Source organism: Manis javanica, chromosome 4 (genome assembly GCF_040802235.1).
Source record: "Manis javanica isolate MJ-LG chromosome 4, MJ_LKY, whole genome shotgun sequence".
Classification (NCBI taxonomy): domain Eukaryota; kingdom Metazoa; phylum Chordata; class Mammalia; order Pholidota; family Manidae; genus Manis; species Manis javanica.
This window is the reverse complement of record NC_133159.1, coordinates 152,182,924-152,196,630: the sequence shown is the minus strand read 5'-3', so window position 1 is coordinate 152,196,630 and position 13,707 is coordinate 152,182,924. Positions and strand designations below refer to the sequence as shown.

The 13,707-nt window shown below is 37.9% G+C and overlaps 1 protein-coding gene across 7 annotated transcripts in view; it reads left to right on the top strand.

The window, feature by feature from the left end:
• Positions 1 to 13,707, top strand: part of STXBP4 (syntaxin binding protein 4) — a 174,895-nt gene that overhangs the window by 146,983 nt on the left and 14,205 nt on the right. For 6 of the 7 annotated variants that reach the window (XM_073235410.1, XM_073235411.1, XM_073235416.1 and 3 more), the window contains one exon: positions 8,056 to 8,113. In XM_073235410.1, coding sequence (XP_073091511.1) covers positions 8,056 to 8,113 — 58 coding nt within the window. Of the gene's footprint in view, positions 1 to 8,055; positions 8,114 to 13,707 lie in introns of those variants that run through there. The other variant, XR_012130687.1, reaches the window with a different exon arrangement.

The window sequence follows — 13,707 nt, the reverse complement described above, 5'->3', positions numbered from 1 at the left end:
ACCAAAAACCTCTAAATTTTTACTGTATTGTTCCAATATTACAGCTTTTAACTTGCTCAGTGAGTGACTTCTAATGAGAAATTACATATCTAGTTAACATTTAACTTCTGAATTTGAGAAATACAAATATAAAAACATGTAAATAGTCATACATTATAAATGTCACTTGCATTTTTGTATTCTTGTTCAAATGATGACGTATGTAACCATGTAAAAAAAATCGAGTCGCAGGTCTAAAATTATGTCTGTTAATACAGCATTTATACAAATCTAATTTTTAGGAGTGTTTAAAGCGCAGTTCAGGAAATCTATAATTCTTTTAAGAAACTAGGAATGATTTTATATTTAAAATACTGCACTATTTGGCTATTTATAGGTTACAACCTTCTCTCAGTATAATAGATTCCTTTTTCATAGGAAAATTAGCTGTAGTTCTTTTAAAATTGGCACCGCAGTTCAGACCTACAAATTAACTTGTATAATCATAAATCTAACATAAAATGTCTCTAAAATAGACTGCTTTGTGAGCCTAAAAGATTATTTTCAGTTCCTTTCAAAAGAGCATTTCTCTGGGAAATAATGCAGAGCTTGAGATGTGGGAGTTTTGTTTTCTTTTTGGCGTTCTTCAAAAAGTTAGGCGAAAGTATTGTTTGACCATTTAAAAATACTGATTCTTGGCAATGTACGTGGGAGTTAGTTATCTGGAAGCAGCGTGGCAATGGTTAAAGGCATAGGCAGTAGTGCCAGATTGCTTGGGTCAGATTGTGACCTCCCTTTGTTAGCAGTGTGACAATGCGCCACTTACTTAAACTTCTTTATCCCTCAGTTTCCTCTGTAAAATGAGGTTAATAGCACCTATCACAAATGGCTATTGCAAGGATACAATGTGGTAATATTTGTGAAATACCCAGAGGAATATCAGGTACATAGAAGCTCCATGTACACATTTGATAAGTTTATGCTTTATTCTTAAGGCAGTGATTTTCCATATTACAAAAGGCTGATAGCAGTTTCATGGAATCACCTTTTGGATAAAACAGTATTTTGAGCCTTTGATTTTGGGGAACTTTCTATTAGGTACAAGGAGTTAAGAAATGGGTTCTACAGTGGTTATATTGGAGCTAGCCCATACTGGCTTGCAAGAATTTTGTGAGCAGATTGTCCAACATAATTATTATTAAAAATTAAAATCTTTAAACCAAAAATTAAGTTATATTAAAATAAAAATAAATATTCAACACTTACCATTTCCTAATGGTTTTCCTGTATTTTACTATTATTTTTGTTTTTGAGGTTATTTATACCTGTTGAATCTGAGAATATCATATCATGTTAAACTACTGCACATTTCTTCCCAACTCTATAGTCAATGACATTACATTAGTAGCTTGAAATCGGTCATGATAGGAGTATTTACACCAAAGAAATCAGCAAATGCTGCAAACTAGGGCTTCCTCCTCCAAAAGCTGGTTGTTAAACATTTACCATCACACTACTCAGTGAGGGTCATAATGTGCCAATGGTTTCTGTTGTTCTTTTGCTGAATGTTAGCGTGAGTGATATAGCAACCGTATAATTTCTGTATTGAGGAGAGGACAGTAAAAAGTATATCTACACCTTAATGGCGATGTCCCCTGTAGGTAATTTAAATACTTTTCCTATGTTAAGCATCCAAATTACTCTAGAAGCATAGCTATGAAGAATGAGGTGTTATTTTCATTACTATGAATAATAATGGTCCCCTTCTATATATTATTATATAGTTTATATTATCTAATGAGATCTCATGATAACCCTATAAACTAGGCAAGATTACTGCTATTATCATTAAGGTATAGAAGAGAAAGTTGAGACTCCATGAGGTTATTACTTTCCCATGGTTATTCAACTTGTAATTGAGAATGTCACATAGATTCAGACTTTCCAACTTGCAAATTCCGCCATATAATGTCATATTCTTTAGTGAATCCAATGTATTTTGAGTTTTCATAACAATTACACTAGTGTTTTTAAAATAAATTTGGCTCTGTTTGAGCTGAGAGTGATGGTATTGTCTTTGTTTTATTCTTAGAATTTTCATTGTCCAGATTTCTCCCCATCCCAACTCCTTCTATGGTCCATATGAACTCAACACCTTTACTTTTCATTTCCCTTTATTCAGTGCCTATCTTTTTTCTACCTTACCATTTTTTTCCACTCCCCATGCACCTGGGCATCAACAGATAGTGGTTCAAACTCCCTACTACTTCCTCCCTGCTCACTATGGTCTATTGTCCTCAATTAGATCACCTGTCTATTTTCTCTACCCTCAGCCTCAACTGTTGCTTTTACTTGTCTTCTCATTCAGCATAAAGTCTGGTATCTGTTGTTCTAATCATCCTTGCATATCCCCTCAGTTCACGTGACTGTCCTTTCATCACATCATTTAACAAGACTCCAGGCCCTGCCAAGCCCACTCGCCCACCTTCTGCATGATAAACACAAGTAATGAGCATTGCTGCAGTTGCACCCATAATTGACTAGATTGTTTAATGTATAATCATAATTATTTTAAAGTCCAATATTTTTTCTATCTCTGGATCTGGTTCTGTTGGTGTTTTTATCTTTTGACAATGTATCTTTTTTTTTTTATCTCTTTTCTAGGTGTCTCATAATTTTGATTGAATGCCAGACATTGAATGTACAAAACTATAGGCATTGAGATAAATATTATTTAAACCCAGAAATGGGCCTGTCCCTTCTCTGTCAGTGTGTGAGGGGGTTATTCACTCTCGTTTGTAGGCAAGCTGGATTTGCATTTTGTTTCTAGAGTTATGCTGAGTTAACCACCGACTTGAAATTCCTCCAGTCATCTGCTGTTCTCTTGTGAGGTCTGGAGTGCTAGGGGCTTTTCCTCAGTATTTCTGCTCCAGACTCAGCTGGCAGCAGGCTCTGAATACCTGCATCAATGATGTCTGCTCTCGTCTTCCCCCAGAAGTAAGCGGCTGTCACTTTTTACTCCATGCAAGGTTAGTGGTGGATGTAGGAAGTGCAGGTGGGTAAGAGGCTCTTGGTTTTCCTACTTTGGTCTCTGGTTTAGTCAGGCCCTGTGGCTGCATCTCAGGGTGGGACTTTCTCAGCTTTCCTGACCCTCCTCGGTGGCAACCCTACCTCCTACTCAGTGCTCAAGTGAGCTTCCTGCCTCTGCTTGTGGAAGTCAAACTCTGCTTTGTATCAGTGCAGGATTCTGGATTTGAGAATCCAGCGACTTAGTGTCAGAGCAGGGCAACCACATCAGATTTTCATACTGCAAACCCGCCAGGACAAACATTATTTTCCTGAAGTCAGGGCAGGGACTGGTGGTGTAGTAATTTCTCGCCCTTTCCCAGGAACAAATGGCTTTTTCTTCATGGCACTGAGAGTCCTCTCCAGCTCCTCCAGAGGTCCTTGCTTCTCCCCCAGCAGAAGCTGGCTCTTACTTCACATCAAAGGAGGGCCCCAGGGCGTCTGCAGGTTTTATGCCTGTCTCTCCGATCACCAGCTTGTACTCAGGCAGGGCCCAGAGCATGGATGGTACGCCTGTGCTACCCTTGAAACTTTGCAGATCCTGCATGAGCTTGCACTAGCCAGAGGCTGTCTCAGGTCTCCTGCCCACCCGCGGTCATTCTTGTGAGGAAGGAGCTGTTTGGAGAGAGCAGACTCCTTGTATCTAAGGCTCCCAAGGATCTAAACCGTCATGCCAGCACATAATCAGGCTTTACAGATTTGTTGAAATTTTACTTGTTTTCTTCTTGCCCACTTCGATGGCAACACCTCCTCTTCCTGTACACTGCCAAGAGAGAAAGACATGAGCCCCATCTTCCCTCGAGGCGAGGGGCTTGTCACCCTTTGGAATTCAGTTCTCCAGAGGGTCAGCTCAGGTGAGGAACTTAGTCTCTGAAGAACTAAAAAAAAAAATTTTTTTTTAGGTTGTGCAGCTTTTCCCCACATATGGTGGGAGCAACATTCTCTTGAAGTTTTCTTCATCTTAAACAGAAGCAGATCTTCTGCTTCCTTTTTAAGAAACTTTCAAACAATTTAAACATGGCCTGCAAAACCCTGCATAGTCATATTTGCCTGTCTCTACAGCCAAATCCTAAATCACTCTCCCCCTCCTTCATTCACCATGCTCTGGGAACAGTAATCTCTCAGGTCCTCAAATGTGCCCAGCTCTTTCCCATCTCAGAGCCTTTGTACATGCTGTTCACTCAGCCTACAGTGCTCTTCCCCCCCCCGTGTGGACCTGGACAACTCCAGCTCTTCCAGGGATCCCTCTTGTATCTTACAGCCCCTTAATCCAAACTGGTACATAAATGACCTTACTCTTTTTCATAGCTCAACAACATCCCACTATCTGGATATATCATCTTCACTCAATCCCAAGTGGTGGTTATTTAGATTATTTCCAATATGTTGCTTTTACGATTAATCATCTAATACATAAAGCATACCTGCAGGAAAATTCCTGGAAGAATTGCTGGATGAAATTGTACATGGAGACAGTTCAGCGTAGCGGCTAAGAGTCTGGGCTCTAACACCTGCCAGCCATATGACCTTGGGCAAGTGCCTCCACTCCCTCATTTGTAATATGAGGATAATGACAGTACCTCTCTTAAGAGGTAGAATTATGAAGCATAAGATAGGTGGTGCATGTATAGTGCTTAGAACAGTGCCTAACATATATCCACTCAATAAAAGTCAGCTGTCATTATTAGCATTTAAATTTTTAGATAAATATTGACAAGTTTCTCTCCATAAATGTTATCAGTCTGTACTTCCCTCTGTATGAGAATGACCGCCTCTTTACATCCTAAACACAGTAAACTACTTTTTAATTTTTGCTAACATGAGCATGACATCTCATAATAGTTTAATTTGTATTTCTCTTATTAAGCATGAAGTTAAGGATACTTCCATATGCTTAAGTGCATTTTATTTCCTGTGATCTGAATGTTCCACAGACTCCTGTCATTGGCCATTTTCTTACTAATTTGTAGCTGTTTATGTATTAGGGAGTTTGGCCTTTGCACTACAAGTTACTCTTTCATAGTGCATTCAACACTTTACTTCATAGAATATATTCCTATTTTGAATGATGTCTTTATTTATGATTATTTTATAAAGGCTCCATAAGATCAAGGTTCATGTTTATTTGTTTATCATTGCATATCCAGCACCAAGAAAAATGCTGAACATATAATAAATGATCAGAGACGTTTAAAGAAGGGGCCAAAATGACGAAGAGAATCTTCGTATTTAAATAGACTGGGAAATGGGAAGGGAACTATTTTGTATGGAAATGTGATGAGTTCAGTTTGGGCTATGTTGAATTTTAGGTGACAGCCAGTATCATAAGTTGACTGTGTATAATACTGTTGCTTTGGCGAGATACTTCTGAAGGTCTGGAGTCATCACCGTGAAGTGGCTGATTAGAACCAGATGAGCCCTAAGGAAGAAAATGTTCTGTGAAGGTTCATAGACAAACCACTCCCAATCAGAAGCAATTCAAGCTGTAAAGTTTTAAAATAAATATGAAGAGAAATGGAAAAATAGAAACATTATATATTTGCAAATATCAAGAAATGGGGAATGTAGAGAAATTTTCAATGCTTTGAAACAGTAATGGTTATTGAAAAATATTTAGATAATGTTGTAATGATACCCAAGTTACTCATTGTGAAGAAATGAAATCCTTTACTCATGGGAATCTCAGTCCATTGTAATCATATAAACTTGTGGAAATCAAAAGTACTCTTTTAGTATAAAGTAAGCTATTTGGTTTAAATATATATTTTGTTTTTCAGTTTATGATTGGACATTGATTGTGTTTTCTGTTACTGAAGTATCACTGAGAGATAGTTACTATCAATTTAGCCTCCAAGTCTGTTTTTTTACAGATTCTATTAACTGCATGAAAAATAAGAAACTGTCAGTCTTCTAAAAAGAAATTCTTATTTTCTCAGAACAGAGAATTTATCCTAAAATAAGCTTATACATATTATTTAATATACAAGAATATCTTTATGGCTACAGTCACTGAACAACCATTTTTACTTAAATGAGTATGAACTAGTACCTTTATTAAGTCTGTTATGTAGTTACAGTCCTTGTTTAATAATTGTAAGAAAAATAATCAGGTCAGAAATCCTTTTCTATTGGCATAGAGAGTATGGGTATCCCAATGTCAGTCTCAATTTTCAAATGATCCTGTAGATTAAAAGATACTAAAATGTATATTTTTTTAAAGTATACATCTTTAAAGTATACTTTTTCCCATAAAAGAAATCTGTGACTTAAAAAATTAGAAGCATGAATATAACTGTTGGATTGACAAACAAGTCATGTAGGCCAAAACCTTTGTCACATTGGAATGACTTCTACTTAGTTTTTAGCTGTCTTTGCCTTATTGATCAGAAATGGTATTTCTAAGCATTTTTGGCATGAAAGCAAGGTTCTTATGTAGTCATCAGATTCTTCTCTGCAGGTAAGGGACTTGTCAGTGATGAATAAAGTGATGTGTAATAGACACAGAAAGTGTAAAGAAAGAAAATAACTCTGCTTGAACTGGTGCAGCAGCAGCATTTTATCATGGCCTGTCTGACTGGGCGTGTGCTGGACACCAGAGGAGATGGATATAACGTCACTTCAGGGGCTTTTAAGAAGCAGTCATTTGCTTATGCTGAGGTCCCAGAAGTGCTTATTTTCTACTAATAATAGGTGCATTTATTCATTAAGAGAAAGGAAACTCCTACATGGCTAGTGTTAATTTACAAAGGAAATAGTTACAGAATTTTTGGCCAAGGTCTTATTTTATACAACTTGTGTTAAAAGTCTGGAAATAAATATAAAATCAAGCTTGTTTTGTTTTTCTGAGTCATAAAAACAGCATCCTTAGAGCTGTTCTCAGAGAATATTCTCAAAGAGGCTAATGGTGATAGAGTAAGGTATTATTTCATTCAAATAGTTACTGTTCCTGCATTTTTGCTCTGCCTCATGTTGAAACTTGTGGGTATGGAAGTCAATGGTTTGTTGTAATAGTTCAGTTACTTTCCAAAGAAGTAGGCTACCTGAGCCATGGAGTCTGTTCTTTAGTGTGTAATGCATCTGATACCCATCAGTGTATCTTATATCCATCTTATATCCATGATAAATTAGGATCAAAGTACTGATCCAAAAGGTGGATTGAAATCCTTAGCAGTACTCAGAGATGTGTGGAGAGATAGAAACCACTGTGTTCTAAAGAGGTACCACCCGTAAGTAAAATCTAAGAGAATGTGGCTGCCTCAATGTGGGCCTGTTGTCTTGGTATCATGAGGACAAAAAAGTACTCATTTACAGAAATCAAACTTGTTTTGTTTGGACGAATAATTGCTTGCTTACTTCAGTCTGCATCTCATAGCTAACTGACTATTCTCAATCTAATTACAGATGTGGAAGCTAAGTTTAGCAAATTGTTCAGCCACTTATGTTTAGTGCACAAAATTCTTAATTAACAAAATAAAAAAACCGATCTGTTGTAAATCGTTTCGCTAATAAACTTTCAAATTCATAAGGCATTTTAACTTGTCCAAAAGCTACTTTCAAACCCTTGCTGATCTGTCTTTCATGTACCGATTCCCTGTGGAGCTGTGTGGTAGGATGTAAAGGGAGCCAATTAAAGAAAATTCGAGCCAGAATAGACAGGCAGGGACCATCTTGTCCATCCTTCTGCCTCTAGGCAAAAACCACCACTGCCTGCACAAAAAAATTTTTGCTTGAATCCTGCTGACAAAAATGCTCACCACATGTAAATGACGAGTCAGAATACAGTTAATGCAACTAAAGCAGATTGTTAACTGTCCCAGACTTGTTTATTGTGTTCTAAAGGTGCTGAGTATGAAAGCTCATCTGAATTGGCTTAAGTCCTCCTTTCTAGAAAATTTATTTTGTTCAAGAAATGTACTCAAATAATTGTGAAGATGTGGGAGGTTTGTATCCAGGAAATAAAGTTATCTTTATCATCTTATTAAATGTATTTTTGGTTTCCTTTCACTCTAGGTCTACCTTACGGGTGGGAGGAAGCTTACACAGCAGATGGAATCAAGTACTTCATCAAGTAAGTGCGAGCATCTCTACCAAGTAAGCAATTTTCTTCACATCTGGAGAGAACCTGGAAGTTGCAGAATAATCAGCAAAACCAAGAAACCCTCTTGAAGGTTACAAAAATTAGTAACAAGAAATGAAGTCTCACCATTTCATTTCATAGGATTTGAATGCTAATACCAGATATCTTTCAGAGAAAAAAAATCCTGTAATTATTTCAAGTAAATATCAAAAAAATTGAAACAGGATCATCATTTGTACTTAAATATTAGATGCCTAAATTCACTCCTGGCTTAGTGTTAATAATTATGAAAACTTAATGACAAAGTAGAGAAAAAAATCTACTTTGTCTTAAAACTTCTTAATAATACTAATAAGAGCATTTTAAAATACTTTACAATATACATAGTTCATTCATTCTGCAAATACTTTTTAAGCATTTGCAGTGTACCAGGCAAGGCTGCATGCCTTGGAGATACAGACTAGTTCTCTGATTCCATGAAAGTCATGCAATAGGAAGGAGAGAAAGACAATAAATAACTCAAAAGACAAATGAGGCAGCATATGAACAAACCTTATCTCAGTGGATTCTCAGAACCCCCTTTGAGGCATGTGTACCTTATTTTCCCTGTTTGATAGATAAATAAAATTGGAGCCTAGAGCAACTGTCAAAAAATCCACAGCTAGTAAATTACCAAGCCAGAACAGAATCAGATCTTCTTTTGATTTGATTCCTTCTTCGATTCACTCCAGGATTCTTTCTCCTGCACTAGACTGTTACTGATAAAGACCTATCTGTGCAAAACTTCAACAGGAATACATTTTCTAGCTGCTGGACTGGTTAGCTTTACCCTGGACAAAGCAGTCTGATAGGCCTAATAGACAAAGCAGGTCAGAGAGAGTAATGAGAATACAAAGGGGAATCACAGTAAGCTCTTAAGCTCCCACAAGACTCTGTTGTATGCCCTTCTTAGCAAATTATTCTTGGTATGTATTTGGGAAGGAAGAGGGAAGATACATCATTGCTGTCCTCTCAAATGTACAAGTATTTTCCAAAGAAATATCCAGAGTTGGACTCCCAGCCTCTATGACTTTACAGTTTCCTGTCTTGCTCTTGCTCTTGCAGTAGGGAAATACTGCCTACTTTATAGAGGCATTGAACATAAAGCACCTAGCATAGAACTTGGAAGACAATAGATACCCAATAAATACTCATCATTAATTTACAATATGGAGAAACCATAATGGTGAAAAAGTAGTGAAAAATCATATGACTATTAAAAATATTGAGAATTCAAAAGCTTCATATTTGAAAAGAATTAAGGAAAAACTAGGGATAAACTTGGTAAAGTGTTTTCATGTTATATTTTTTTATTGTGGCCTCTAGCAAAAAACAGTTAATAAAACCAAGATGTACTTTATAACAGAGGAGAAATGGGCTTTTGGAAAGCAGACTCAGAAATTCCATGCAGAGGTTACATTTAGCAACATACTATTCACCTCCAGAATCATAGCTCTTCTGGAAGGGAAGCTGCACTCTGATATGCTGGGCTAACTCTGTTTAGTTCCTGAAAAATTTGAATCACTATACTAGAGGTCTGGCAGGGAAATGAAAAACCACATTCAGATTTACATTGGCTTTCTTTCTTATATTAACTTTGTAATGAATAAGGAAAAAGATACGAGGGGAGGGAAATGAGCACTTACTGAGCTCTAGCTGGTGCTCCACAGCCTCACAGGCATGTGTTACGAGGATGGCGTCATAACAGTGGTGAGCTGCATCCTGCCTCCACCCATGCCCATCTTCTAGAAACTCTCCAAATGAAATGCGATTGAAGGAAGGCAAACTAGCATTCATTAACTGGGGTTCTGAATTCAAAGGCCTTTGAAAACTGTCAATAAATGAGTCTGGACACTGTGGGGAATTTTTTTACCAAAGCTTAGCCTTAGCCATCTGTCAATACATCCTGACCCAAAGCTGAGCATCAGGGCCTGGCAAGTGCTGTAAAAGAAAAGAATATGAAGGGCACAGTCACCAACTACCAAGGAAGAGGAGGGAGCCAGAGATGGCCAGCCAAGTAGTGAGTGTGTCCCATTGCCTGGTATCCAGCTGGCTTGAGCCACCGTCCCTTGCAGACTAGAACAGTAGCCGTGTGCCAGGGTCCTACCACAAGGGAAAATAGCATCCAAGGAGAAGAAAGGGAGAGTGAACAAGCCCTCTTATGCCCTGAGATCTAACTCAGTCCCTGAGGAAGGAATAGAAAGAGATACTACCATTCACTCCAGTGCAGGAAGATATCCCTTGGAGGGTGTTTGAGAAACCCACCAATTCTCTTCCCTGACCTTCATCTTGACTCATAAGAAAAGCAGAAGAGAGGTGATAAGATAGATGTGTTCCCCAAAGGACAGTGGTGGGTTTCATTGTCTCACCATTAGAGTTGGAGAAACTGTATGGAAAAGAGGTACATAAGGTGGATTCGATGACAAGAAAACCATCTGGTATAGGGGAAAGAAGAGCCTGGGCTTTGGGCTCGGAGAAACTTGTGTTCAAATGCTAGTGTCCTGCAGAATAGCGGAATGAGCTTGGGCATGTTTACTTAACTTCTCTGGACTTTATTTCCACATTTACAGAATGAAAAGAATATTAACACTTCAGAGGGTTCTTATCCAGAATGAATGAGCTTATGTAAATAAAAAGCCTCACATAGCACCTAACCCAAAGTAGACTCTTTCAGTAAAGGTTAGCCCTCCCTCACTCTAACTTTTTGTTGGAGCCTACTTCCTGGCTCTGAGCTGCCTTCAAATAGGTAATGTTGCCAGATAAGCAATGTCTGCATAAGCAAGCATCTTATGTCTTTCCTAAACCTATTTAGGAAAACTTTCCTAAAACTCTGATTTCCATCCTCAAAATTCTGAGCCTGAATAGCCTTAGCTTTTTAGGTACAAGTGGCTCATCTACCAGGTTAATGTACTTTGGAGGCAAGAAATAAGAAGTAGTGAACTCAAATCATCGCCTCTCTCACCTTTCCTTAAGAGCAGTGGTTGAAACCACCCTCCCAGAACACTGGAGGAGATGATGATCTGTATACATATAATATCTTCCCTGAAATTGACATGTGTCACTGTCTTCCCAGAAATTGAATTGTTACATCTGATGGAAGCTAAGCCTCAGGCAAAGGAATAACTGTCAGTGCTGTCCCAAGAATGCCCTGACGAATATAGTCCATTGAATATTCTTGTCCATCCACATGCTCACTGCATACCTATTAATACTTCATGGTCATCACTGAAGTTCTAATGCAGAGAAGAAAGCATTTTACATGGTATAAACAAACTTAATGGAAGTGTTGACTAAAATCCTTAGCAGTACTCAGAGATGTAGTGGACGGATAAGAAACCACTGTGTTCTACTGGCCAAAGCCATTTCACAGAAGTAACAATGTATATGTCCGTACATATGTATGTGTGTATACCAGTATGTGCATACATATGTGCATATAGACAGGGCTTCCTCACTTCCTCACTCACTCTCTATATGCCTACATATCTATCTCAGTGCATTCAAGGAAAACTGATTTTCTCCTTAGAGAGGGTTGCAGCATTCTTAAATTTAATGACAAAATGTCAGTTTTCTTGATGGTGCTCTAAATAAATTATCAGATTAACTTGACCATTTTTCCACCTGACTTCTTATCTTCCCTTTGAAATTGTACCCTATTACAGATTTATAGTAATCTTTTGGTAAGATTCCACTTTAAAAGTTCTTATACTTTATATATATGCTATATAATTCAAGAAAGTTATTCTGAGAGTTATGTTTGATAGTAAAAATGAATTTAAATACTACAAATTAGCATTACTGCTACATTGCTTTCATCATATTTGTTTATTTTTCTGTTGAAGGATTGAGATTCAGTGTTACTGATGATCATGGTTGTATTAAATCTCTATTGCTAAATAAATTTCTCCCAATTTTTGTAGCTTAAAACAATAAACATTTAGTTTCTCACCCAGTTTCAGAGGGTACAGGATCCAGGTATGGTTTTGCAGGATCATTCTGCTCTCTCTCTGGGTTTCTCATGGAAACCATAAGTGAAGCTATTAGCCAAAGCTGGGAACTGAGGGTGGCTTAGCAGGGCTGGAAGATTTGTTCCAAGCTCAACATGGCTATTGGCAGGAGGCTTCAGTGTCTCCCCCCAATGTGGACCCGCAGGGCTGCCCACAACACGGCGGCTGGCTTCCCCCAAAGCAAGGGACAAGAGGGAGGGTGAGAGCAAGACAAAGCTGCAGCGCCATTTATGACCTGCCTCAGAAGTGAGTGACATGCCCTCACATCTACCACATGCTGTCGGTGGGCCAGACCAACCCTGGTACCGTGTAGGAGGCAACCACACAAGAGTGTGAATGCCAGAAGGTGGGGTCATGGGAGCTGCCTTAGAGGGTGCCTACCACAGTGCTGTTCCAGAATGTAATGTATACAAAGCATAGGTACATGTAATCTGTACATATGTATATATAATAATACAAAAATCTCAATATTTGATACTTGCTTCCAACATTGTACTGTTTATTTTTCAAGTAGGTATAGTCATGTTTTTAAAAGTTACTTAAACTTGGCTTATAATTCTCCATGTATCTGTTTGCGTTGATGTGCCTTTATATCAGATCCTAAAGTGTGAGCTAGCACTTCTCATGTTGTAAAACCTGTTCTCCATTGCATAGGAAACAATATGCTTACAACATTACAAATACCTATCTGTAGAACCTAAGAAGTGCATAGTTTCTGAATAAACCAAATTTCCATCTAGAACAGGGACGGTAAATAGATTTCAACTCACTGTCTCAAGTGCTCTTTAGCAAAGAATTCCAAAGCAATATTCTATCTCACTTATGTGTGCCTTGATCCATTAGAGACATCTGCTCTGGGTACTGGGGGACCAAGGAGTGTAGGACATGTACCACGTCTTTGCGATCTTCTTCCAAAGCATATTGCTAACACAGGAAGTATGCCAGGATGAACATTAATAGTGCAAATAGTAGGTTGGAATAACATTGATAACCCCCCCCCCAAAGTTCATACGAGATACTCAGTATTTAAGAGCTTTGCCTTTATGATTCTAAGGGATAACTGATTTCCAGTAGGCATGGTTTCTCTCTTTTCTCTCCAGTCAGAGTCCATTAATGACCCTAAATGATTGCTGAACTTAGGGTAAGACAGTCTATTAGGTTTTCCAACATGGGAAAGAATGTAGATAATAATCTATGTGAATAAAACTTACCATTGTTAGCCTACTATATTAGTTAAAGTCTTAAGTTACATTGTGTCATGTCATTCATAAAATAAATGAAACATAGAAAACACAAAAGAGAAAATTGAAGTTTATGTTTGCTTACCCCCCCTAACTTTATTTTGTGAGTAGAGCCCATTTGGGGTAATTCTGCTGTAATTAAAAATAGGAATATTGGAGAGGCAGAGAGTGAAGAGGATGGGAGGGTTTCTAGAGTGGAAATAAAGAGCCACTGCATTTGACTTTTCCTAAATCCTTGGCAGATTATCCATTTTAGTGGACACGGTCAGGAGCCCTCCCTCTAAAGAACTCATTAATT